Raw genomic sequence first — 27,653 nt, 5'->3', positions numbered from 1 at the left:
ATATGCAGAGATGCTGCCTAGGTATCTGAACACAAGCTTCCTTAGCATTGCCTGCAACCTGACATACTTTTCTCTCAGGTTCTGCAGTTCTTTCTTCATATCTGCATCTTCAAATTCCGAGTCGTTGTCGCTGCTCATGTATGACGACTGAGAGTGGAAAGATGTTATGTTGATGGTAGGAATTTTTGTTCCTTGCCCATTAGGTGAATCGAGGCTTGGTGAGCTAGCTTTGCCAGATCTTTGCAGAAAAGCAGCTGCTTTTTTAATTAAGTCAGTGGCTGCACTACTGCTTGGGGGGGACAGTTGAGCAGCAGCCACCGACTGGCAATGGAAAGGCTCATCAGCAGAATCACTCGAACCCTGGTCACAGAGGACATCGACAGAAGAGGCTGTCTGCACCCGTCGGACAGCTGTCTTCAGATCAGGGCTGGAAGGTAGCTCATCCAAATAGACATCTGGGGGTGCCGAGAACCGTAAGCAGTGTGGCGCCGTTAAAGTTAATTCATCTTGTGTGCTGATTACTGAAAACCTGCCAATAGTTTTGGCTGGTGTACCGCTATCATGAGTTTCAGCCTGTTTTCCATAGGAACCAGAGTCTAGAGAGTCATCCCTTTGAAGGTTATTTATCACCCCATCTGCTGTAGCTATCTGCGTTACGTTATCCGTGTATGCAGACGAAGCCATAGTCTTTGCCTTCTCGCTCGTTTTAGAAGTTTCCATCTGTTTAGTTATGCTTGATGATGTAGGTGCAACCTGGAGAAAATAATAGGGATTAATTCTGAAAGCAACTGTAACAATCAAGCATAAAACTGCTCCTAGTTTCTGGTTACCTGAAGGAGGCTTTTTGCTGTAGCAGCAGGAGCTGAAGCGATGCTTGCAGATGAACCTGTTTTACAAGTTGGAAAAAAAAATTATATACATATATATTTTTTCATGTGTGGAATGCTTTAGTATAATAAAAACCAGTTTATTGTGATAAACTGAAGAATGATACAGTGTAGCACTGGAGAATAATCTAAATACCCGATTTTTGAAATACAGGATCTATAATGCAGGGGGACAATATAAAATACCTGCAGGTAGGCACTCTCTTCAATCTATTGATTTGGGGAATTCAAATAATAGAGTGTGGAATTTCATTAGTCAGTTGAGAATTTTTAAAGGAGAAAACCAGAAGAAGAATGAAACCTGCACAGTACATTGGACCTGCATCACTAAGGTGTTCTCGATGTCTCCAAAAAGTAATTGCACTCAGCTGTTCGTGCGTACAAAGCGCTGCAGCTGGCCACGGACGGGCTGGTATTTCACACCTTTCATTTGACAGAACAAAAGCACGTGAAATGAAGTTAATGCACATTGCTGAAAGTGGAAATTATAAGCTCAAATGGTGGCCACTCAGACCACAGAAGCACGCAAGAAGCAAAGCGTTAGTGACAGGAATCAAGACGAGTATTTCACAACCTGGATGCTGGTTTTGAAGTTAAACCAACAAATGCAGGCGTCTCAGGGAGCCGCTTTCTTACGGCACACCGCACAGAGTGAACATAAGGCAAAAATCTGTCACTTCATAGCTCCAAAATGGTGAAATACATCACTGCTTGATGGTATCTAAGATACATTTATTTTATTACGCGGCGCTACGTTCCACTTGAACACTTTCTTCTTTGTCCATAGCAAGACAGGCAATGCAGGCTGCCCAAAGCTTTCCCCTCTCGCACCGACCTCAAAGCAGCACACAATCTACATCCACCAGGACAAGAATTACCTACGTTGTCACACAAACCTGGGAGCCAGCTTTGCCATAACAATCTAAAACCCCATGTATTTTAAGCCCTCCCCAACCCCACCCATGACAGCAGGTGCGGTTTTGGGTTCCTCAGCCCTTAAAACATCCCACAAGTTGCAGGACAGGTAAATGTAGGGTGATAAATCCCAGTTTCTTACTGTGGCTCCTACTATGTTTTACACAAAGTGCCATTGTATCTACAAGTACCTAAAGAAAGTCCCTCTTTACTAGTTTTCCACAGGATTTCCTTGAAAAAATCTTACAGGCTTCTCCCAGAGTGGCTATCCTCAATCATGTTATTTTTGTCAACATGTTTTTAAGAAACCCAGGAAATCCAAGGGCCTTTCTGTTTGGACTTTTATTACTGGGAACATATTACCATTACGGGGAAATCTATTACTGGGAACATAGCCTTCTGCGTGAATACCTTATACCCGCACCACCAACAGGTATTTATGGTTTAAAGTAAATCCACCCGTGAGGCAGTTTCTTTCTAGGAAGCTTGATAGAAGCGAGATGTTTAATATTAGTTCTGTCACAAAGAGGACCAGAAATGCCATGCGCAGGGCCGTGCTCTGCAGAAGGGTGAGCATCAAGGGGACACCAGAGAACAGACCATGCACTAGTACGGATGTACTGCTGCCATTCAGCACTGAAAGCAGCATTACCTTTTCTGCTTGCCGACCCACCTCTTGCTTCTGAGGAATGAGCGCTGATGCTGGCGACCTCTGACTTCTCAATCTTTTGGTGAAAAGAAGAAAGAAAAAGAATTTTAGTCTCACACACAAAGCAGAAAGGCAGTGCATTCTCCTGTCTCTCCCTCTCTGCCCTCACACTATTGTGAATTACTAAACTTTCATAATGTGGCCTTCTAGCTTTTCCTTCAACTACTCCATTTTTCCTCCCCCCCTCCCATGGAAGAAAAAAAGCAGCGGCAACGTCACAGAGACAACTGCAGCCTAAGTTACTAAAAACTAGGCACTGAATTGCATGTATCAGTTTGGGGTTTTGTCCTGGTTTGCTTTTCCAGCCAGACCATACATTCTTCATCTGTATATGTCTGTCTTCAGAAACCCTACATCTCTCCTTTTGTTATTGCCACAGATTTTAATAGGACAAATTAAAATTACTGGAGAGACATAACCTGTTGTAGAGACACTTTTATCCGCTATAGAAAGTCATTCATCATTATAAACAATATGCTCTATAGAGTTACTCAAGTGCAGCTGCCTTTCCTGTAACATACAGCATCTTTCAAGCAGTTGATACAGTTCATCTCGCTGACACTACGTGGAACAGCCTTATCCTTGCTAGTGGTGATGAAATTATCTCCAGAAATGCTACTTTTCAAGTAAGATATACACTGATCTTCCTAGCAAGAAGTGCTGCAAATCTGTTGCATTTCATGAACTCAGGATTTTATCTGAAAGAACGCAACACAGGTGCACAATTGAGACACAGAGTAAATAATGACCCAGACCACCTGGCTTCAGCTTTCCTGAGATGCTTTCCAGTGAAGTCTTGCTCTGCCAAGTTCAGGGGAAGACAAGAGAAATCATTACTGAAAGCAGAGCCAGCCTCTACCTACAGAGTGTCGTCTTTAGCTGCAGCACTTGAACAAAGCAAAGGTTCCTGAAGTGTTTTTTTATTCAGACTGGCTCGGAAGGCAGGCATTATAAACACTACCATTAATTTCTATAAAAGAATTCCTATCGGAGCATAATCGCCTTCATCAGAACTTGCATGACTATATCCCTCTTGTCTTTTACATTCTTAAGCTACAAAAAAAAAATGATCACATTTCTGCCTGCTTTAGAAATGGGACACAAGAGGAGGAGAATGAACTAAGATACTACACCACTTCTAAACCCAAAGGAAAAGTCTGGCTTTCACTACCAAGCATTTCTGTAAAATGAGTCAGAATGCATCCAACAGTAAAAATTTAAAGACAACTTTCAAGCTGGAAAGCAGCCAACAGACAAAAGGTAATCCACCCACAAAATCTTTGCAGAAGCAAGATATCTACACGTGTCCTACCACAGGCTCGTGGTTCTGAGCTCCGCTGTAGTGCTGTCCCTAGCAGCTGGGTTTGGGGGTACGAAGGGCAGGGCCGTGGCTGCACTAACCCGTGTTGGGTAAGGCGAGATCTCAGATGTTACGAGTGGCACCGACTGGGCCTCAGCAGCAGCTTTCACCTCCTGGCCGGTATCTGCAACATTATGGCCCGGTTCTCTCAAATCCAACGCTAGGATGGGAACTTGATCTTCATTAAAAGGTGGCAAGTTAAATTCACTGTCGCCCTGCTCTAATGGGACAGAGGTGTCTGGAGTCCCTGCTGAAGCAGAAGAAGTAGGAACATATTCCTGGTAAAGTAAATTGCGCAATTTCTCATCAAGGCTCTTTATTGTGTTGTCAACGAAGTCCACCCTGGGTGGTCCCTCTCCGTCGGACTCGGCGGTGCTGGGCTGCTGCTGCTGCAGCAGGCCGATGCCCACAGCGGCGCTGGCCGCGGGCTGTGCCTGGGGCAGCATGGCGTGCTGCTGGGACGTGGCCACTGGCACCTGCGTCGGGCTCTGGAGCTGAGACCCTGACAGACCCAGAGCGTCGGGCGCCGCAGCTGCGGGGAACGCCTGGCTCACGAAGGAGTGCTGCACCATGCCAGGCTGGCCGGCCTCGGGCAGGTGAGGGACCTGCGCCGCAGGCTGCCGTTCCAGAACGACGGCGTCTGGGAGTGTGGGCAGCGGGCAGAGCTCTGCCGCCTTCGCCGGGGCGGCTGGGGCCGACTTGGGCGGCCCAACGCTGCAACATGCTATCTCCACATCAGGGACACACGTGCCCTCGTCGGCCTGCAGCTGCAGGTGCTGAGGAGCAGCGGGGGCGTCAGGGGGCTCCTCCAGCAAGGCGGCACGGGGGGCAGGAGCGCCCGACGGGGCCGGCACTGCTGCCTTCAGCGGGGAATACTCCAGCTGAGCGCCATTAGCAGCCACCTGCTCCAGGATAGCTGGAACAGGCCCCGGCAGTGCCGGAGCTGGAAACTCCACCTGGCTCGGTAAGCCGGTGGAAGATGCTGCAGCAGGAGCTTGTGCCAAAGACGGAGAGGCTCCGATGGGGCTGTCACATACACCTGCTTGCAGGGGAAGCTGCTGACCAGCTAGGACACCAGGCGGATCTGTCACCACTTGCTGATCATCTGACTGCTCCAGGTCTAGAAAGAATACAAACATCAGCTCAACCTCTTAATGACCTGCACAGGATGGAAGTCACTGCAAAACCTGCCAGCTAACTGCAGCGACAGCCACACCTAGCCACAACCCATTAGTGATCCCCACCAGAAAATACAAGTCAAATCAGAACCCAAAATTGCAGATTATGCAAGAATATTTCACTGAAATATTTTCACCACTTATTAAGACGGCAGTGACTGCAACTTCAGCTACCTTATAGCATAAGGCAGGGTTAAAATACTGAGACTTTCCTGAATCGCAAACAAACATTCCTAATTTGGTTCAACACCAGGAACACACTTAATATGCATGACTTCACAAAATTAATCGTTTTCTTCCTCCAACCAAATGAAGTGAAACAATCACAGCTAAGTCAGGTGTGAATAGAAGAGAGGTGATGCAGCAGCTTCAGAGAAGAAGACATTTTCCATGAAGTTTGTAAATACCTGGCCCTTCAGACTGCTGTGTACTCTGAGGTACCGGTGGAGGAAATTCTGGTGCATCAGTAGTAGGGTTTTCCACAACAGGACATATAATAAACCACCTTTTTCCAGTATGCAAAACTAGAGGCGAAAAGAAAACAAGAAGCAAACACAGTAGTTTTCATTCATTCGGATCATCTGTCAAAACCTAGTCTTAATTCTGTGTTCAGAAAGAAAAATCAGAACTTCTACAGTACTGGCCAAGGTTAAATCAACGGCTCCTAATTTGATTCTCCTCCCTTCTGGAAGGGAAACAGTGATGCCTCCCGATTCTGCCACACATTTTAAGTTATTAGAAAACTTATTTTCAAGTGTTCATACTTTTAGAGGGTAGTTACATCCATGAAAATTTTATTAACTGTACTACAGACAGTTTTCTCACAATGACAAATTTGTTAGCTTTGTAAAGTTTATCCAGCTTAACTCTTCCTTGTTGGCAGTTTTCTAGCTAGTATTTCCTTCCATCTCATCTCAAAGCTTCGCAATATGTAAATGATAAACCAAAACTATACACATCTTGTATAAATGTTATGTTAAATAAAGGCATGCTGAGAAAACTATATGACCTTTAGAGGCAAAAAACCCAGATCTTTTGAGCAGAAAGTCTAGTTTAGAGTAGTCCCTGTTTCTGCACTAGCCAAAGTAGTTCTAAATTATCCTCCTTCCCCCATCAGCACGGAGCAAATGCACAGTGCCACGTGCAGTAACAGGAATTTTGGAAACTATGAAAACCTTCAGTAGAGGTTTCAGTGTTCCCACCAGCATGCACTTGCAGAGTGAATCAAGGGCCAATTCCCTTCCCATTCCCTTTGCCTGTAAAACCCGTCACATACGGCTGGGTTGGGAATCCCGAGTCCCCCTGTAATACCAATGAAGCTGAAAACCTACGGATTAGAAATGTCAATTAAATTACCAACGCAAACGTAATATTTTAGATTCCTATTGCAAGTATATTTACTGTTGCGAAAAGAGTACGCTTGCCCACACCTTTGTGACTTTTCCATTGCTGATTATCAGCTTGTCTAATTCAGGGCCTCCCTAAACATCCCCAGATGTTAGAGTCATCCAGGTTAGTCCTGCAATCTTCCAGGCTGCTAACAGCAGGGACCACTGTCATACCCGTATACGTAAATTTCCAACCACCAGTAACCAGTGGATTTCTTCCTGAATGTAGCAAACCTTTGCATAAACTCATGACTGCCTTAAAGCATGAGATGAAGTTTGTATTCAAAGGCACATTTACCATTTTGCTGATACACAGGTGTCTTCATTTGAGACTGCCGCTTCTCCTGTTAAAAAAAAATAAATCAAAATAATAGGAGAACTAACTGTCTCATCTCAGTGCAAAAGGCTTATCATTCCAAGGAGCACTCGTAAGCCTTAATGGAGTAAAAGTGTTTTTTTCTAGCTAAGAAACATTTAATTTTTTTTGAACAGAGGATGTAAAACTAACAGTAACTGGCTGTTAAGAAAAAGGAATCAAACTAGAAATCTTTACTTAATATTTCTTACCTCATTCATTTCCAATCTATCAGTATCTTGTTGAGGACTCGTTCCCTGATCAGAACTTCGTTCTCCTTCTGTATCCTCACTGAGCATATCTTCTGCTTTATCAATAATATCTTTCATTTGTTCGATAAATGTCTCTTTTTCACTCTGCAGTATGAATTCATTCTCTACCTATAAGGCCGCATCAAAACAAAGAGGAAAACAGTAACATTTAGACTAATGCCCTGTTCCAAAGCTACCAGAAAGCTCAGTTAACAAGCACATATGAAAATCAGTCGGCTGAAGCAGCCTGGTGCATTAAGGGACTGCGGGCAGCCGCCCCACCGAGCCTTACCATGTAAGTAGCAATCTCCTCTGGCGCGTCACCATCCAAATCAAACTTAAAAGTCACCATTTTGTGATTGTGTGTTTCAAGCTGGCACTCTACCATCTTATCCCCTGTGTTACAAACCTGGGGGCAAAGATTAACAACCATTATTTCTGGCAAAGCCAGAGGAATCCTGAAGTTACCCTCAGAGAGGCTGTACTTGCATTTAAAATGGTCAGTTTGGGTCTGCTGGACTTCTCCTGGCGCGAGCGAGTGCGTGTAGATTTCTTATGTTTCTTTGAAGACTTTCCTTCTTGTTTTCCACTTCCTATTGCTCCTTCAAAGCTGTCACTCATCTCTTTGCCTGAAGTAACATCTGGACTCATGTAGCTTTGTAAGAGAAAGGAAAAAAAAACCCAAAATAAAACCGCCGTCACACACAATGTAGTTATGCATAGGTAAGATACACAACACACTGCAAAAAAACCCACCTGCATGTCTGCACTGTTTTGACCCAAATTGAGCCAGATACTGAAAGATGCTTAGTAAGGGAACTACTCCAAGTCAGGCATGTCCTCTGGCTACCACACCTGCTCAGAAATGATCTAGTAACATTTCTGCCAATACCACAAGGGAAGTCCCATCATTCCTACTGCACCACTACAGACCCCTGACCCCTTCGCTTCAGGGTTCCTCACAGTCCCTCTCTGAACTGCACAAGTTTCTGTTTTTCTACGGTCCAGTTTTCTCAGCTCCTGCCCATCTGCACTCGCAGCAGAAGGTCTAAACAGGGTCAGTTCATGTTGGTCAGAGGTGAAGGGAAAGAGTGAGAAGTTGACACAGCATCCCCTGGGAGACCGCCTCTCCTCTCTCTGCAGTTCTCAAGGATCAGAAAGATTTTATGCCACAATATCCCAGATGACCAGCCAGCAACAGTATATTATTATTAGCAGCCAGAACAGTAGCTGCCAAGAACTTTATTGTAATATGACACGTACAGAAAATGCAGGAAACTTTCGGAGGTTCATAAAAAACATGTCAGGAAAGAATACTGTAAGGCCATCTGGTCGATTTATTACCCCCAAGGTATAATCAGTTCTGTCTAAACCAGTCCTCACAGAGCTCTGGGTAAACTGATCTTACAAACCTCCCGTGGGATTTCATAACCTGCCAGGACAATTTATTTCTGTGTTCATTTAGCCATACAGATGTAAAAGAATTTAAGTCTAACCTACGGAACCCTTTTTCTTAAACGTAAAGCTTTTACTTCTTGTTCTGCACTAGCTTCACAGAACAGCTGATCTCTGCTCCCTCTGCAGCTGCCTTGTACGGGTAACTCCTACACCAGGAAAGCGAACACGTTCTGCGCATGGGGGATACTCTAGATCACATCTTTGCTGCGACTGCCAGCCATTCGATTCACATGCCACTACCCTCCACCCTACAAAGCAGCACCCAGCTCCAGCACGGTGTCACCCATGCCCCTGGAGCAGAGACCTCCCTCTACGACTGCGAGTCGTGTGCCCACACAGGCTCTCCGCGCTGCTGCAGTCACAACAGTCAGCTTTCCAAACACAACTCAGGCAAATCAGAATTCAAAAGATGACTGAAAATGTGATGTGCCTTTCTACGACAGACTAGATAAGTTAGACAAAATGAATTAATTTTGTCTTATTTATAGCCAGAACTAACCTATAGTCACAAAAAATTAGATTTCACTTTCCATTCAGTATTTAAAACCTGGAAATTCTTGGGGTGGGGTGGGGTGAGTGGGTGAAGATTCCACTTTAAGGTTGCAGTATTGCATTGACTTGTGTCAGGCTAACTTTTTTTGTGGGGTAGAATGAAAACAGGTAAAAGAGAGGTGTCTTCAAAGTTCATAAGCTTAACTCATCTCCTGTATACAAGAAAATAGAAAAGGGTCACTAAAATCCTAACCCCAGAGCTTTAAAATCAGGGAAGACAGGCTGGTGCTGGCTCCTGCAATAGGCAAGGCGTTCAGCTGCTTACGAACACACACGGTTCCCATCTGCCTTGCCCAAACACTGAAAAATCTGGCTTCCTGCTGATGCCAAAGCGGGAGCTGTAGCCTGGGAGCAGGAGATGCCTGTGGAGGGGAGTCCTGCCCCCCCAGCAGCAGCTGCTGCCCCCATCCAGCCCCTCTGCAGTCCAGCAGCGAGCCTTCCTCCGCAGGGCTCTTCCTCACTGCTTCCTCCAAACCTTGCTACTTTCCCTTCTGCTTTTGAGTACAGAAACGGGCAGGTGAGGGATAGCAAACTGAAATTGGCTTTTGTTTCCTACAGTGCTGAACTGGCTCTGGGGGTTATTTACCATTACTTCTGCCACTAGCACTGCGAGGCTTGAGCATGACCCTGCGTACCGCAAGACCACAGAATGGGCTTTGGCCACGTGTTATAACACTTGCAACGATACTTTTGAGTGGCTCAACACACAACTCTCACTGATACATCATCCCCTGCAATACACCTGGGGAAAGATCATTACAGAAGGTCATACAGGCGTATACCCAATCTAGTCCCAAAGGGAGAATCAACTATGTACCCAGTTACGCTAGGATAGCCTGATTTTACACAGATTCTATACAGATTCAACAGCACCAACACCAGGGACTGTACTACAGTTATCTTAAAAGTTACATGCTGAAATGAAAGCCGTTGCATGTACAAAGCTAGGATGCAGCACCCAAACTAGAGAACTAGAAGAGCGGGAGGAGGTGGAACAGGCAGCACGCTGCACGCAGGATGCCTGCGGCTCCCTCCCTAGGCACGCACCCTTCCGCCTCCTCCTGCTTGGCTCCTGCCGCTCTGCTCTCACCCACGGCAAAGGCCAGGCATTTGGCTGAGCCTCGTAACCAAAGAAAGGAAAAACAGCCTCCAGAAAGAAAACATTACTTATGCCAAAGAGATTATAATGATACCTTTCACAGCTCTGTGACAGAGTTTGAAGTTTGTCCTGTATTGCCTGCTCCTAAAATGTAAGAAAAAGTCATTTAAGTAAACACATAGTATTGGCAGATTAAAAACACCTTTAAGAAAGGTTTTGCTGTTGGGACACCAATAATCCTAAACCATTCTGTTTAACCAATTCTCGGAACTCAGAAAAACCAACGTCCCATTTCACCCTCCTGACATTACTTCTGTCCAAAGCATCAGTATCTGTGCACAACCACGTTTCAGACAGAGTCACTAATCTGCTAGTTCACTGCTGGTGGTGAAAGAAACAAAGCAGTTCTCACCACAATGGCAAAAACTTGATTGCAGGACAAATCCACACCAGCACACACCAGCATCTACCCAATGTATTTTTGAACGGACATAAAGTATAAGCTATTTTGTTTTATTGCTTTGTATAGTTTCCTAAAACGTGTTATGTATTTTCATTTTATTTGGCTTACTGTGAAAGTTTCTGGGGAACTTACAAATAAAAGAGGAAAATCCATCATTTAAACCCACCACCCTCACATCGTGCCCTCTGGCTCTCTACACATGAGAAGTTTTCCCTAAGTGCTTGGACAGACATCAATAGCGTAACTTTTGCATGGGGTAGACCCGTTTTCACAGAATTTGTGATGATGATGCTACTGACCTTACTGCAACAAACTTACCATACATGTAGACAGACACACACACACCTGTGCATGTATATAGCTGCACATGTATATACACACACCCCAAATATATTCATAAATATATATGATTTTATATATATTTATATATATTTCAAGAATATGTCTATAAAATCCTTCTATAGACACGTGGCTAGAGACAGGCCCCTTGACTGTCATCATTACACCTTAACACCAAAGCAGCTGGTAGACTGGAGTTAAAGCTGAGTGGTTAACCAGTCAGCCACACTCAATGCTTAGAACGCCACACAGATGCCATGCCAAGCTTGACTGCAGTTTCAATGAAACTGCAAAGTTAATGAACAGTGAAAACACAGACATAATGTATCTAAATTTTAGTAACGCACTTGATCAAGTACCTTACAAAATCTCATCTGCCTGATCAGTTCAGATTGGTTTGGATCTGAGTGTTGCCACACGTTTAAACAAAAGATAAGAGATAAAAACATTATGGCAGAGTAGCAACAAAATGCAGAGTTTTGAATATATGCAGGTATGAAACTCCTCTTACACCCAAGAAAACCTTAGCAATGTATGTCATAAAATCAGCATAAGGAGCACGTTGATCAGTTTTGACCATGCTATGGTATCGGACTGATTTCTTAAATTGAAAGAGAGAAGGGAGTTAACATACATATGAAATACAATAATGAATTTAGCAAAAGGTGTTTAAATATACCTGGGGATATGATAAAGTAACAGGACAGGCATGCGCCTCAGCAGACATGGATTTCTCGGGTAATATAGGATGACTCATACACCCCATATCATACTGCACAATAACAATGAGGTTTACTCGTATTTCCAGAATCCCTAGTGGGATGGCCCCTGCATTGAAGGCTGTAGCTTTTGCATCAGTGTTGAACCTGATGTGAGCTGTGCAGACAGAAGAGGAAGTTGGAGAAAGAAATACCTTGAGTAAGGGACATGCCTGACACAGCCAGGCTTTACTTGAGGATTCTGCAAGAGAAGCACTACAGATGGGTCCTACCATTTCTGCTATATCTAACCTATAGGATACAGAAATTCACCAGGGCACGTCCTACATCACAGCATGAGTATTTATTTGACAGGAATTAGACAGGCAAAATGAAGAGCTAGAATCCAGTTCTACTGTTAGCAGCATCCTTACTGAACATCTTCCGAAGAGGAACTAAGCTGTACCTCTAATGAAATTCGTAGGCTGCACTGTGTAGTCAGGGCATGCGACAAGTGCATGAAAGCATGGGTAAGACAAAAAAGATTTAGTCTGAAGAGATGGAAACTGTTACTTTGGGAGGAAAGGTAGCTCAGAACAGAGCCTCAGGAGAGACATTTCCATTCAGAAGTGGAGAACAGATTAGACTTATTTACTGAAGTCAGGTTCAAAAGCCAGAATCTTTGTTCTGTTTTGCTTATGGATATCTGTTACAGAGTTGAAGAGGAGAAACCATGCTGTGATGTTCTGTCAAGACAGAAGGTTAAACAATTATGGGAGTGGAAAGAAAAGTCAAAATAGCAGACAGGAGGAGCTGACAGTTTTACAAAGGAAACCAACAAAATCTATCTTGCTTATATGACCACTGAGAATTGGGAATGCCTACAAATACCTGAAGAAACAAAAATCCAAGGGCTAGACTAGAATTCAGGCAATACAGGAGGATACAATGCTAAATGAAATGGGAACAAGGCTAGGAGCATGAAGAGCTTTGACATAGGGAAGAACCACATTATGAAGCAGTGTAAGGCTAGTGATGGCTGGTTGCACAAGTGCTTGAGACATATAAAACAAGACTGGACAAAACATGGATGAAACTCTCGAGAACAGCTTCTTGCTGACCCACAGCACTTAAAAGTGATTTCTATCTCTGTGTTGGTACTCAGCTACAGACAAAGAGGTGCTCAGTCCTGCTGCCTCGATACTTCAAGGAGACGTTTCCCAAGGTACAACATGCAGCTTCCAGCTTCACTCAAAATAGCCGATTATTTGCTGACCCAGAGCTGCTAGCATCTAGGACAAGCAATTCCATACGGTGAGAGAGGGGATAATCTGCCTTGTGAAATAAGCCCATTATTTCACAAAGGAGTGAGTAAGAAGGTTAAGGGTGAGGCTGGTGAGTTACTTCAGAGGAAACAGCTCTACCTCTTGAGACGTCTCCGCGACTGCCGGGACAGCTGAGCAGGGAGCCGGGGGCTGCGGACCCAACGGCTGGGAAAGATCAGGCTGAAGCTGCAGCAGACCAGAGGGCTGAAGAGGCAGACAGTGATCTATGGGGACGGGCGGACTAGCTGTAGCAAGGCTGCTATGAATCTGCGAAACGCCTTCTGGAGCGACGCGGGGAGGCAACAGTTCAGGCTGCAACTGCAAAGGCGGTGACATGACTATCGAAGGTTGCACAGGCAGCATGGGCACCTGGGCTCCAGCCTCCAGAGCATACTGAGTGTGTCCCGTAATCTGCTGTAACACAACAGACAGCTATTAACACAAATCTCTGCTTAGGAGGGCTTGTGACTCACATGACAAGGCACTGAAGCCACCAGAGTTCACAGAGAAAGGATTAGTAATTCTGCAGTGAGACTATTTGTGTGGTCTCCACTTGGAAGGGTGACTACTGAAGAGTTTAAACTTGCTTTGAAATGACCAAATAAAAATCTAAGGATTCTTCCTGTATAGTTGTGACAATGTGTGTATTGCTTGGGCGCTATTGGATTTGTAGAAACAAAGCCGTATTTTACTAAGGAATTAAAATCTGGGATGATTAATTCATTGTCCTGAATAGTTTGCTCTGCTTCCAACAAGCCTACCACAATGCCCGGGCAGAGAGAAGTACCCTCTACCCATAATCTGAATCAGGATTCTTTAAGAATCTACTGTACGTGTAGAACCAGTAGCCGGTACAGACCACACAATTAACTCTTTTTTACTGAATATACACCAGCGTCTTACAGAACACATTGCTTTCCACTTAGTTTAAACATTTAAGACAAACTTAACTCTTGACATGCTAAGCCCCGAGGCCCCAGTCCTGCAAACGCTTCCTTGCGCCATACGCACAGAGGAAGTTTCATTTATCTCAGTGGATTTCTTCAGTGCATTAAAATAACTCGTGTGCATAAGCGCTTTGTGGGAACTGGACCGATGCGATTAGATGCCAGCTACCTTAGAGACCATGTTGTTATTCTGCACAACCGCTCTTTTGAGTTGTACATTTAAGAACAGAACGTTCTCCTTTTAGGTACAGCATGTATTTTTCCAAGGGGACTGAGCTTGTGGGAAGAGGAAAAAGGAAAGAAAGGAAAATATGGAAGAAAAAAAGGCTTTTTAGTACTAGGTAAAACACTGCTTAATTTTTACTTATTTAAAGTATCATCACCCAGAGATTTAGACTATTTGGAGAACACGTTAAAAAATGTCAAGACCTGGATGAGAATTAGGCCACACAGTTTTGTAACTGCATGGTCTCTGCAGATTGTGGATACAAGCCAAAATTATTATTCCAGGTTTTAACGTGGATAAAAATAAAGATGCGATGTACTTCACAAGGCGTAACAGTTACAGGACTGCCTAAGCAGAGGCTGTTAGAACAGCAACTGTGGTGTACATTGCAGAATAGCAGTGTCTTTTTTTTTTTAAAAAAAAACTTATATAACTAGAATAATTCACAGAATGTTTCAATGTATAATTTACCTGGGCAAAACTAAACTCAGAGGTGCTAACCATCAACTGCTAAAACAGCGCTGCACTGGAAAGCCTCTATTTATAGAAATACCTCTCCGTCAGAAGTATTTTAAAGCACAGAACAATGTTGTTTGTTTTTTTTTACTGCACTTGTCCATTTTGTCTGCAATAGCCGTTTTTTATCCTATAAATATTACTATGCAATTCTTCCACATATTTCTGATAGATAATGACTGTGTCAGGACAGTTTGGGGTATCAGTTCTCCAGTAATGGTGTCTGCCGCGCCTGCTGCACCCAACGGTCCTCGTTCTGCTCCCTGTAAAGCCGCTGGAAACACCATGGCTCAGGCACCCCGCAGCAGCTGCCTCGGGCTCCACGTCACCACTGTTTTTACAAACAGTATTTCTGTACCAAATACAGGGCTGAAGATAGAAATTTAAAAATGACGTACTACTTTCAGGATGCCATGATATGGCAGGTTGAAATGGGGTGTTACGGCTTTTAATCGCTATGTTGTTATGGCAAAGGGATGTACTTAGAACACAGTTTTTCAAGAATGCTATTCCTAACAGATCTAGTGCTCTCTCCTGCTTGGGTCAGGCTGCATTTCACATTGTCATATTGCAGATGTGGCGATAGAAGTGTTTACAGACTTTGCCAACAAGCCTTGAACCAGTTCTCTTGCAAATAGCACTAATATCAGAAGCTCCATTTATGCTGCATTTTTTTTTAAGGGGAAAGGATCTGCAGCTAGAATTCATTCTTGTCTGATAGTCCTCTTCCATGCAGCTTTCTGGTCGTTGGCTATTTCCCTTCCCTGTTTTAAAGCTGTTCTATATCAAAATGACCCCACCGTTCCTGCCAGCTTGCCCATATACTGCCACGAGCGTGCAATGGCTCCACACCACGCACAGAGTGGAGCAAGGGATCGGTGCAGCTGCTGTCCCCACTCGGCTTGCTCTCCTCCTACAGGACAACAGCAGCTCACGCTTCTTTCACGTTTGAGATGGGAAAACGATGAGGGGATTCAAGAAGTGCTCATCTGCTCGCTTTCCAGAGCCCCCACAACCATTCCCTATACCCTGCATGTTCACCTGCCCCTGGCTTAAGACCTCCCCAGCTCCACCACACTTCACAGCTCTAGCAACAATGTCCAGGACCAAGGTCAAGCAGTTAACAAAACATCTTAAGAACAAGAAAAAAACCTCCCCACCGGATGTTTCCAGGAGAGCGAGCCCCGTGAACGCCTGCGTGCAGTCACCACCCTAGGGTCCAGTACCGACACAGCCCCACGCCCCGTGGATTACCTGGTGGCCAGCCCCAGGTGCAGCCAGAGTCTGTTCTGCAGGATGAATTATGCTTGGCTGAAGTGACTGAGGAGGTGGAGGCTGCTGCGGCTGGGATACTGCTTGCGTGCTCTGAGTGTGATGGGGAGAGGGCACTTCGCTCTGAATGATCTGCTGGAAGGTGGTCTGGTACATCTGTTGCTGGGGGAGCTGGGGCACCCCGTGATGCGGCGGCAATGCTGGCACTCCCGGCGGAGCCACAGCAAGCAACGGTATCGTAGCAGCTGACATATTTGGCACTATTGTTTGGCAGGGCAAGACCAAAGAAGCCACGGTGGTATGAGGAAGATTGACCGCCTGCATGGGGAGGGCAGGGGAGTTTGGTGCCATAGGCAGAGTGGGGTTCATGGGGAGGCTGGGTAAAATCATGGCTGGAGCAAAATACTGAGAAGGAGCAGGTATGGGGGGCACGTTTGCAGCAGGTATATCAGAGAGGTTTGGAGGAAGGCTGTCAAGTCCTGCCAGAGGAGTAATTGCAGGAATGACAGGAAACTGAGGAATCTGAAAAAAATATAATACCACATAAATTGCAAGTGCTTTCACTGATGGTACAAAGTAGTTTCATTTGCCATATAAGTACGTAAAAATTGCCTGTGCCACAATGATAATTATGTCTGTTCGTTAATCACTTCCATTCATTTCCTGAGGTTTACAAACAGTAATAAAAACTGATTATGCTTAAATCCAGAGGAAAAAAAATAAAATTTTGGGGGGATGTTTTTATACCCAAGAAGGTTAAACCTGTTTCTAACACTAGCTCGAAGCCTTCAAGCAACACGCTAATTAAAAGTTGCTTCCATTTTAACAGAAATGAAGAGGACCAGACAAAATGCAAAAACCCTCATGCAAAATTCAGTTAAGGCAATTTAAAACCCCCATCTTTAAACAGGCTGGCTACAACCCAGGCATTGCAGAAGATCCCATAAAAGGGTTTTTTACAAGCAAAACCTCCCAGTGATGGAGCTGACTGTAACTACCCTGTTGCCACAGAAGCAGCTTGCTTCTTCCCTTTGGTGCAAGCTGCTTCACATAGTGGTGGCTGTCGCTAGCAAGCACCTTAATAGCACCAACAAATGCTTCCAGGTCGAGGAAAGGGTCTGTCCCTGCTACTGAAAACTGAAACAAGGCTGAGAGCTAGGGAGGGTGGGGGGTAGGGGGAGAGTGGTAAAGTCAGGAACTGAGAAAAAGAAAAAGATGGGCAACTTCTCATGCTCTTAAGCCTGTGATGGGGAAGAGAGTATGCCAGTGGGGAAGGTGGGGAAAAAAAAAATAAATGCAGTTATTGCAATTTTGTAACTGCCATTAAGTGGATTCTCTAGGCATGTCACAGGATTACTCACAAAGGAGATTTTTGCTTCACCAAACAAAAACAAATAGTAAAGAAATATACAGGAATTAGGAAAAAGCTATATTCTAATGGACTAATTAAATTGGCATGCATTCAAAATAGCCACACAAACTGCAAATCATGTTAATTATTAGCTGGAAAGCTTTACTCAAATGGATGTATTCACACACAGCTTTCAAAGCTATTACCTGTGAAGGGGCCACCGGCGGGAGCTGAGGCACGGTTGAAATCTGAAGGGGTTTTAGTGGTGTGCTGCTAGCTGCCACCTGAGAGGTCTGGGGCTGATACTGGGGTAACAGATGGGTTGCAGGCTGGATTGGGCAAACCGGCTGGCTGGCAAGCACCTGCTGCAGAGAAGCTTGCTGTGATATGGGTTGCTGCTAGGAAAGAAAAGCAGAATAAGAAAGGTTATAGCCCGTTCATTACGAAAGAACCCATTCACTGGACACAGCCACCCACTTCTCTCTCGAAGCGCACAGAACAGAACTGTGGCTTGGAGTGGGGATGCTTTATAGAAGAGAAGGGCTCTCCTAACTTAAATACTGCACAAGAGCCTATGTTTAAAACACATTTAAATGCAAGATACATTACCTGAAAAGACAAGTTCTAACTATCTTGGAAGGGTTATTTGTAATGACTCAGATTCTCTAAATCCCAGAGACTGTTCTAGTTGGCCCCGTAAAACCCCACCTACTAACTTCAAAGATTCCTACTACGCAGATTATATCCAGCTAATCTTGACATTCAAAAGCTGACTACATAATGTAGCAGGCATCGAAATATACAACACTTATTACCTGAGACACGAATAAGACACAATAATTATAGTAAAAGCTGGATCCCAGTTATTTCTGAGGTGTTGTAGTAACAACGTGGCAGCCGAAACCGCAGTTTTACCCTTCCAGGGAAAACAGTGCTCCACCGGCCTGCCAGATTTCATACAGTACAACAGAAATAAAAGTCTGCATTAAGGCTGAAAATAATTAGTAACAAACTTGCACATTTTCCATGCTACCAGTACCTCCTCCTCCAGTTCCTCTACTTAACACTGAAAGTACTTTTTTTAAAAAAAAAATTGTTCTGTTTCAGAAGCATGGCACAGAGGCACCCAGTTGGCTCTGGTTTGACCTGCTTGGGACCACAGGGCTGATTGCTCCACCCAGGCTCTGCAGCACATGCAGCCTAACTCCATGCCCAACGGCCAGGTGACTTTAAAATGAATAACCAAGCATTATAACTTTTCCTCTTCACCACTTCCACCACAAATCACTACTGTAATATTTTGCTCTGCACTATTTTAGTGGCAGCATTCTTCAACTGACTTTCAGGTATTAATACAATAAAACTGTAGAAGATCTATCGAAGCAGAAAGATACCATCCACCCTTAAAGAGCTAAACTTCAGCCACGACCAGTAAGTTTCCAGGGCAAGGACCAGTGAATGAGGGCGTCTGGTGACCGGTGGTGTGTGTCCGGGGCTGAGCGCACCGCAAGCAGTGCAAGACATGCTGGAGCACCAGCTCAGCTCCTGCAGAGTTTATTAGTCCTGCCTGAGCATTCATCTTGCCACATTAAAGGAAAAAAAAAAAAGCCACCAGTGACATGGCTCTGTATTGCAGTTTCTGCCATTCCAGGCTTTGGGAAAGCAGGGGCATTTATCCAATTGAAATCCCAAACTCCAGGGAGCGTCAGTGCTGATGCAAACAAGCGGCTCAGCAGGGCTGGCTCAGCAGTGGTGATGGGACAGAGCAAAGTGGCCGAGATGGAGCCCACCTCAGGCATCAGGGGACCCCACTTGTCCCATGGCACCAGCTCTGCACCATGGGAAACGCTCGCGAGCTCAGGAGCAGAACAGAGGCATGCACACGGTGCTGGGCTGGAGCTAATAAACCTTGCCAGCTCCCGAAGGCAGCTCAGGTATCTCGGCATCCCTGGCTGGGTTAATCTGCAGCTCAAGGCAGGCTGCCCACAGATAACTAAGGACTGAGCACGCTGACATAGGCTGCTCAGCCTGCCTTCGACTCGAGAGGACACTGCGTTAAAAGCAGAAAAACTGTGCTCAGGGAACCAAGCAGCTTCCTAAAACATGCACGTTTTACAAAATGCTTGTAAATTGGATGAGGCACAGGGAGGGGAAAATATCCAAATTAATTATGCTAACTTTGCCTCATTATAACCTTAACATTATAAATGCACAGATACCAGAACTGGGGGGAAAAAACGGAGAAGCAGCAACACTGATCCCCTGGGCCTGAGCCATTAGTGCATATTCACACAAGATCAATACGCTTCATTCTTTCAGGGAGATGAATATTCTCACCCCGACTTCCCAGTCTTTTGTTGACCTGCCCTACTGTTTACTCACAAAAGGCTGCAGCTCTCCACTGCCCATGGCATCACGCCTGCAGACTCTGGGAGCAGCAGACCTGCTCCCGTCCGAGGCACGCAGGAGCTCTGGGAAGCTCTGCACAGAAATGGTATCATTTTACCCATTTCTGCAATAATACCGTAAAAAGTCAGTCTTTTATTTGGCTTCCTAGCAAGATTAGAAAACAAACCCAGACTAGATGTTAAATCCTTTTATTATCAGGGTTAGAATTATTTCAAAGGACAGCCACACTGCAAGGAAAGGGCATGTGAAAGAAATGGAGCAAGTCGGGCAAACATCCTATTCTAAATCAGCATTTACTCATGGGGGAAATAAACAACTGATTTTGAACTGTCAGCATAAAGCTCCAGGGGCCACTAGAGAGATCTGTGCAACTGGTGAAGTCCTAAATTTGCGAAAGTGAAATTTTTGGCTGAGACATCCATGAGGATATCCCTGCCCATTAGAAAAAAACCAAAACCCCTGATGTATGACAAAACTTCACATGAGCACATGCTTTTCAAGATGACCAAATTACATTGTTCCTATACTGATGTTTTCAGAAGACTAGGACTTGTTAAAAAAAAAAAGCCAATCCTTTGGCAGAATCACAAAAACAAGCCACGAACTAGCCGGTCATGCCGGTGCGTGGCCGCATTGCTCCCAGGCCGGCCCCAGCTCTGCGTGAGGCAGCTGAAGGCTGCTCTGTAAATACCTTTAAGGAACACAGGTTCAAGGGGGAATTTGATAATTCAATATGCACAAAGAATTACTATTTGGAGACAGTTCAGAAGGAGAGAGACTCTTCTCTTGGAAGATAAAGCTACTGGCTGGACGCCTATACCGAACTATTTAACATGCATGCACAACTCAAAAAGCAGCATCGCTGAGGATTCAAAGACAGCTGACACCAGGCAATACAGTCTTTCTAACCCTTTAGAAAGGAGGTGCCAAATAATAGCGGAAAATTAATAAAAAGCATTTGGTTTTCAGGGACCAAGACAGTACGCTGTAATCAATGCAAGGCTTCAAGCTGATGCTGTTAAGCCACAATGGCAGAGAAGTCTCACACTGCATCAGGATGCTCCAAGGTACCACATGACTGCTGTCCTCAAGTCCGCTACTCTTCCATCCCTTAAACCCAACGCCCTTTGCCCCATCCCTAAGCCTCCCAAGCGGCAGTTTAATCACCTCAAACACCTCAAACCTGCTGCAGGTACGGGCTGGAGCAGCGCATGGGTAAGGAAGGGGATGAGAACAGCACATCCCAGCAGCAGCCAAGCTCTCGCTCTCACCTGCTGGCCGGCCAGCACCGGCTGCGGCTGCCCCAGCTGCAGAGAGGCGACGGTGGTGGGCTGGACGATGGGGAACGGCATCGCTGGCTCCTGGTAGTGCGGGGGCCGCGGGGGTACCACCGTGGGTGCAGCCTGCACTGTGGGCAGGCCAGGCTGCAGGGGGGAGAGCACTGCTTTAGAGAAGAGCAACCCTCATGTTCAGAGCCTCAGTGACTGTTCACGAAGGATAGAATTGCAGGTAAATAGCCTACTTTGTACTCCATTAAAAACACAGTGAGGAGGGGGGAATACGAAAAATTATCTGCAAGGAATGGAAAGTTACTTAATCTAAAACCATGGGAAAAAAAGACAGCAAATTCCAAATAAGACATCCAAACTGCATTATATTTCTTTCTGGAAGCCAGCATTCAGGCCAATAAAAAAAAAAAAAAGGAAAAAAAAGCACTGAAAGCACATACACAGTGACTGAGAATATACCAACAGCAACAACAAGCCATTAACTGGATACAAAGATAAATTTCTGTTCCACAGATACAATTTTTTTTTGATTTCTTAAAGATCTTTATCTTCCAAAAGAGCAGGTTATTTACTTGAAATGGATGCCCAGAAAAGAAACAGAGAAGTGAGAAAAAAATTTAAACCTCAGTGGAAGTGCCATGGGAAGAAATTCCAATAAGGTTTGTAACAACAGCAATTTTCTAAAACTTCAGCTCAAACAAAGGATATAAAAATAAACAGTATGTCAGACTGAGGCTCATAAGCCTAAAAAAACCTAGTACAGCTCCAGTTGTGTTCTCATTATCTTGGTAAATAATCTTCCAGGTAAATAGAGTGATTTTGTTTTCTTGCAAAACGGAAGCTTTTGAGTCAGGCTTTTGTCTCCTCTGCTGAGATGTTCAAACCTTGGAATTATAACCCAAGTTATCGCAGGAAGAAAAAAATACGGAAACCCCATCAGAAAATAAAAAGCTATGAGAAGTATTTTGCTCACAAATAATAGTTATCTTTCCAAACCCTCAATCACAAAAAAGCAATGCATATAGGTTGAAATTACTGAATTTTATCAATGGGAAGAATGAGTCTGCTCTAAAAGAATACGCTGCATGGCAAAATTTAACAAAAAGTCTGCTCAAGATGTGCCTTTTGAGTTATATTTAGAGTTAAGTTAGTGCTTCAGGTGAGGAAGGCTGCATCCCTGGAGATGCATGCACATAGGAAAGGTGGTTTACCCAGTGGAGGGAGCTGGCTACAGATGCCAAGGATGAATTCTTTTCCTTCAGGTCAAGAGAGTCGTGTTTCAATGCATTCACAAAATATAGTTTAAAATTTCTTGCAGGCATTTTGGAAAACGTAAGGTAAACCCAGGGAAAATTACATCCTTCCTGAGTACATATACATAGGGTAAATCTGGATCAAGCAGGAAAAAAGCGCTGGTCCTGGATCTTACTTTTTCTTAAGTCAAATAAAATGAAACAAACAAACAAAAAACCCCCCAAACCCTACCACATCATTACTGTCATTGTTACTGGGCAGGATGCCTCTCCTGCCGAGGGCCTCCAGCAGCAGGGCTGGGACCCTCCAGGCGCATCGGCTTCGCCCGCCGTCGGGGGCTTCACCCGCCAGTCTCCTGCCACTCTTGCAGAAGAGCTGCTCTTTTGGCCACGTATGTAGCGTAAGGACTCGGGTAACAGGGGCAGGTCTAAACTTCTGCCACATGGCCGGCTTGTCTGGGGACGGGATGGAGACACGGAGCTGGCGGGGAGTCGCTGCTGGCACCTAACAGGCATCAAGCCTTTCAGCTCCCTTTGAACTTGGCCAGGCCGAGGGGAACAGGCTAGGCATGTCGGATAAGGCTGCTGGAGAAACAGCTCCACAGGGTTTGCAGAGGTCCCCAGGGCCACCAGAGGCGATGTGCCTGCTGCCTAGTCCACACACACACACACGTTCTCCTCTCCCGGTTCCTGGAGAAGGGTCGCGGCATTTCGAGCCAAAGCCACGGTGCGGTGGCTGTGGTGGCAAAAAGCAGCGTGAGGGCTGCCTGTCACGTGTGACGGGCACAGGCTGGAACCGGGCCACGCTGCTGCCACAGCCTCCAAAGGGCGTGACACGCTCAGTGTTGTGCCTCTCCCTAGAAGCACCCAAGGATTTATGTTCGCTTGCATGTGTTTGGTCTTGCACCAGTAGTTCCACTAATTGCTGTTGGTCAAGGTCGTAACAGCACAAAAATGGGAGCAAGTGTGAACATCTCAGCTCCCAGTGCCCGATTCTGGAGCCTCAGCAATGGACATACATCACCAGCTCTGTGCAAGATTAAATTCAAACCTTGAGCCAGAAAGGTAGCGACTGGACGCGTGACCTTTGCTAGGACTGGAAGAAGGTTCTTGAACAAGTGAAGGGACAATAACGTGCGGCTAAACTTACAGTGAGCAAAACCAAACAGAGCAGTTCTCAGCTATGTGCTTAAGTTGAAAACCAATCATTGCAAAACTGCTCATGCAGCTCAGCGACAACCAATTGCTAAGAAGCTTTTTTACTGAAAATATGGCAGCTGCCAGCAAAGCATTTCTTCAGAACGGCAAATACAGCTAACCACACGCCATCTGCCAAGCACACATTTCAGATCAGCTAGAAACGTACCACAGAGCAAGTCAGCATGGATAGAGGCGACTGAGGAATATATAAAGCAAGGCCTGGAATCCACACTTAATGAAAACTAGAGTATAAACGAGCCATGAAGTACAATCTAGCACACCAAACGATTCTGAAGAGCTTTAGACTTACTCCTGAGGGCTGCTGGTAGTGCCCCAGCTGCTGAAGGCTGTGGGGCACAGCCTGGCTCTCGCTCAGAGGTGGGCTGTACACCCGCTGGATAGCAGGAGGTACCGGCTCCGGCAGGGACGAGTAGATGACGCTTTGCTGGCTGCTTTGGGAGTCTGAATAAACAGTGGACCCCTGGCCACTGTCAAACGTGCTGTCAGCTGAAAAAACAATATATTTTATTAAAAGCTCAACAACTCCAAACATTCCAGTAACGATTTAGAGCAAGGTTGACACTGGTTTATGTAATTAGCATTTTTACTACGCTAGCCCTTTCCATTGTATAAATGCATTATACAACACGAATGTTAACTTTCTACAAAAGGCACATGCTGCTTCTCTTAAGCCAAAACCTATCCCCATGGGATTCCTGTGCACAATGATATTTTAGGCACATTGGTATTTCCTTTAAAGGGCAGAAGATTGACATTAAGAACTGTAGACATTTATAGATTTTGTAGGATGAAAGGAAAGGGAACCCCAGTTTGTAATGTTCACAGCAGATCAGGGAGTCTCTTAGAGTTAGATCTCCCAGGGATGCACCAACGAACACCTTTTTTTATTAGTAGCACTGAAAATTACAAAAATCTTTACACTGTACGCTTTATTAGTTCAGCAAATCACACCCTACTTGGGTACACAGCAATAGCTCAAGATGAAGAACAGACAACAAAATTTGCAGGTTTGCAGTGATTCACCATTCAGAGCTCTGCTGGAGTTTCTTATGCGAAGCTAACCTGCAGAATTGCACAGCTGCCAGTACTGGGCAAGCATCACATCTTTTGTCTGATAGAAATAAAACTGCACACCACTGAGTATTACCGATTTAAAGATGTCTTTTCATGACTTTTAAAGCCTGTAAAGTATAGGTGCCCAGTTCCTGAGCATAAGCTACCATAGCCTCCATTTGAGAAATAAAATGAGGCAACCAAGACTGTAGCTGTAAGTAACCAAAAAGACAGATAGCTTGTAACAGAGATTTAAAATTCAAAACTGAAAGAGAACTGCAACTCAGTTGCAAGAAAATAGCTTAAATTACAGCTAAGTTTAAATGCTATTTCTTTTTCCAACACTTTCCATCTTCTCTTTTTTCCATATTCCAAATAAGGTTTTAGTTATTTGGCTTTTAAATAACAAACTCTTCTTTAATAGCACCAGAGATGACATTTCTCTTCAGTACTCACAAACCATTCTGCCAACTAGTGGGTTTTTTTGTTGTTTTGGGTTTCTTTTGTTTGCTTTTTCAGAATTAAACTCCCCTCTATATTTATTCAGCTCATTTCTAAAAAGAGTCAACACGGCCCTACTCTAAGGCAGCAGGGATTTCTACCGCATGCACACTTCCATTTTATTACAAACAATTTTTAAGACCTGAAAGAGGGAAAAAAAAAGTAAAAAAAAAAAGTACGACAGTAGAGTGCTAAAAGCTGTAAGTCTATCTCAGATGTTTGTAGAGCATGCATTACACATTGAGTTATTAATTTACATTTTTACATTTGACCTCAGATTATTATATGAATTGGTAAAATGGTAATTTATAGAGGTCATATGCCTAACATCACTGAGAACATGTTCAAAGACATCTGACAGTGAATTGCCAAATAAAACCAAGTATTGGTTAAAAGCTGAGGAGGAATAGGAAATAAACTGAGGTGCTTATATTTACTATAAAATTCTGCCAACTCATGTCCAACAGAACCATGGGAAGCACAAGCAGCATCATTGTACCACTGGAAACAAAGTGTCATAATTATGGTGTTTCTCAAAAGACTTAGATAGCATGAAAAAAGAGTATGATGTAAAAAAATGAAGTGAGATCAATATAGCCACTTACACAATACCTGAGAATTAAAGCAGCAGCTGCCTCTTTGCTAAAGACAAAGCATCTTTAAATATGCTTACACAAAAGTCCGTAACAGTAAACCAGAAACACTATAATAGTTCCGTAGTAAAGTATGTACAACAGATTTAATCAGAAAAACTGGCTAGAAAAAAAAAATTAGAACTCTCATAAAATTTCAAATCTTCCAAGCTAAAAATACCTTTCTTCAACATTTCCTTCAAGATGTTTGAAAGTATAAACAGACTAATATTTCAATACCAGAGCTTTACTCTGTAGCAAAGGTTGATTTTAGGGGACAGAGCCACAGGGACAAGTTGCTTTAGGGAATGAAAAACACTACTTCTTCATGGCTTGCTGTTTGCTGGAGAGAAGTCAGATGCTCAGAAATAAAACGAAGAAACAAGCTCTGCAAGCAAGGCCAGGTAGTCCCTGATTCAGAGACACCCCAAAATCAGTGCTTGGAATTAAAACAGGAGATTTAGATCCACCTGTCTTGAAATAGCCCGGTGTTCACAGTTGAGTCAGCCCCCAGCTGAACATGAATTGTTGGCAGATCATCAGCTTGTAGCTACCAGGGGCTGGACAAAGGAGAGCAACCACCTGCTCCAACCTGCCTTAAAGATTAAGCAACCCCCTCACTTTAAGGCCAGGAGCTCAGGACAAAACAGAGCCCGAGGAACAGAGAGAGCACCAGCAGGCACCAGTACCTAAGGACCCCAATAATAATTACAGCATCAGCCCACAAGTTCTGGTGCTCCCAACATGCGTGACCTAACCGCAGTTATTATTTCCCACAAAGGGGGGAAATCTTGAACTACATTACGTCACATTCAGAGACGTGTATTTGTTTTTCTGCTGGAGGCCTTTGCACAGCTTCACAAAAATTTTCACACAGCCCATCAAGAGTAACTTGCACTGATCTGGTTTCAGCAAGGTCTGCTTTTCCGTAAACATCTCCACGTTGCCAACAGCATTTGAAAAAGCCACCAGTCACCCTGACCAGTTTGGTGCCAATTCAATTTCTGCAGGCTCCGGATTTGTGTTTCGCACAAACTTAGTGCTGATCCCACCACCTGGCACAAAAAAAAGTAATTTTTGTGTCTAGCAGCGGATCTCCGTTCCTGCTTTTCCATGTACAGATACATTATGTTTTCTGCATTTATTGCTACTGAAGGAGGAGCCGTGTCTATATAACATAGCTTTCCTTGAAACCGGTTCTTTCAAAATCGTTATACGTCTGCCAGAGACGCTCGTGTTCTTTAGGCTGCTGTGCAAAAACCCTGCAGAGCAGCTCATCTCACTGCTGAGCTCAGATCATCGTTGATTTCTACCCTCGGGCATTGGTCACCGTGTGCTCACAGAACCACCACGAAACTTACACGCAACAGAGGTGACACTGGTGGGCAGGTTCTGCTGAAAGGGATGCTGGTCCGCCTCAGGCTCCTCCGACTCCGACAGGACATGGTGGCCAGTGTGGGAAAGGTAGGTGACCTGGACCTGCTGTGCGTGCGGCGTCTTCAGCTTCTCCAGGCATTCAGAGTCCCGACGTTCCTCTAACTGCATCCTAGGCCAAATTCTCTCTCTTCTCCATAGTATTAACGCTACTCTGTCACGTATTGACTTCGCGACTATCTTGAGATCATTTTCATGAAAAAATCCAGAGTCAATCTACAGAGGAGGCACAAACTCAGCAAGGTTATGTGTGCAGGGACATGCACGTGCGCACACACGCTGCTTCAATCTCTTCCTAACAGTGAAAACATCAGTTTGAAATAACATGAATTCCATATTTATTCCTCACAAGAACAGGAACTTGAGCTTGATGGGGGTTTGTTTTGAGCAAAACTTCTATTCCTAGTGTGTTTTAAAACAATACATAATTCTTAAGGCCTGAATATATATTGGGTCAATTTAATCACCAGTTAAGGTCCATTAAGAAGAGAGCAAGTGTAACTGCAGATTGGTTCCTTTTTTTTTTTTTGAAAGCCTAACAGGACAGTCAAAAGAGGAAAATTATCTCTGAA

General features: G+C 44.5%; 1 protein-coding gene across 10 annotated transcripts in view; it reads right to left on the bottom strand.

Annotated features, from left to right (window-relative positions):
- WNK2 (WNK lysine deficient protein kinase 2) overlaps nucleotides 1–27,653 on the bottom strand; it is a 112,408-nt gene that overhangs the window by 27,998 nt on the left and 56,757 nt on the right. For 5 of the 10 annotated variants that reach the window (XM_040592363.1, XM_040592365.1, XM_040592356.1 and 2 more), the window contains exons 8-23: nucleotides 27,009–27,297; nucleotides 23,751–23,947; nucleotides 20,970–21,122; nucleotides 17,496–17,687; nucleotides 15,921–16,460; nucleotides 13,077–13,391; nucleotides 10,247–10,296; nucleotides 7,533–7,698; nucleotides 7,336–7,452; nucleotides 7,005–7,172; nucleotides 6,736–6,781; nucleotides 5,457–5,573; nucleotides 3,913–4,991; nucleotides 2,455–2,527; nucleotides 831–886; nucleotides 68–753 (exon numbers count right to left, since the gene is read on the bottom strand). In XM_040592363.1, coding sequence (XP_040448297.1) covers nucleotides 68–753; nucleotides 831–886; nucleotides 2,455–2,527; nucleotides 3,913–4,991; nucleotides 5,457–5,573; nucleotides 6,736–6,781; nucleotides 7,005–7,172; nucleotides 7,336–7,452; nucleotides 7,533–7,698; nucleotides 10,247–10,296; nucleotides 13,077–13,391; nucleotides 15,921–16,460; nucleotides 17,496–17,687; nucleotides 20,970–21,122; nucleotides 23,751–23,947; nucleotides 27,009–27,297 — 4,244 coding nt within the window. The remainder of the gene's footprint in view (nucleotides 1–67; nucleotides 754–830; nucleotides 887–2,454; nucleotides 2,528–3,912; nucleotides 4,992–5,456; nucleotides 5,574–6,735; nucleotides 6,782–7,004; nucleotides 7,173–7,335; nucleotides 7,453–7,532; nucleotides 7,699–10,246; nucleotides 10,297–13,076; nucleotides 13,392–15,920; nucleotides 16,461–17,495; nucleotides 17,688–20,969; nucleotides 21,123–23,750; nucleotides 23,948–27,008; nucleotides 27,298–27,653) is intronic. The other 5 variants (XM_040592359.1, XM_040592358.1, XM_040592357.1 and 2 more) reach the window with 5 other exon arrangements.

This window comes from Falco naumanni, chromosome 4 (genome assembly GCF_017639655.2).
Source record: "Falco naumanni isolate bFalNau1 chromosome 4, bFalNau1.pat, whole genome shotgun sequence".
In the NCBI taxonomy this organism is placed as follows: domain Eukaryota; kingdom Metazoa; phylum Chordata; class Aves; order Falconiformes; family Falconidae; genus Falco; species Falco naumanni.
Note: the sequence above shows the minus strand (reverse complement) of the source record. Positions and strands in the feature narration are given on the sequence as shown.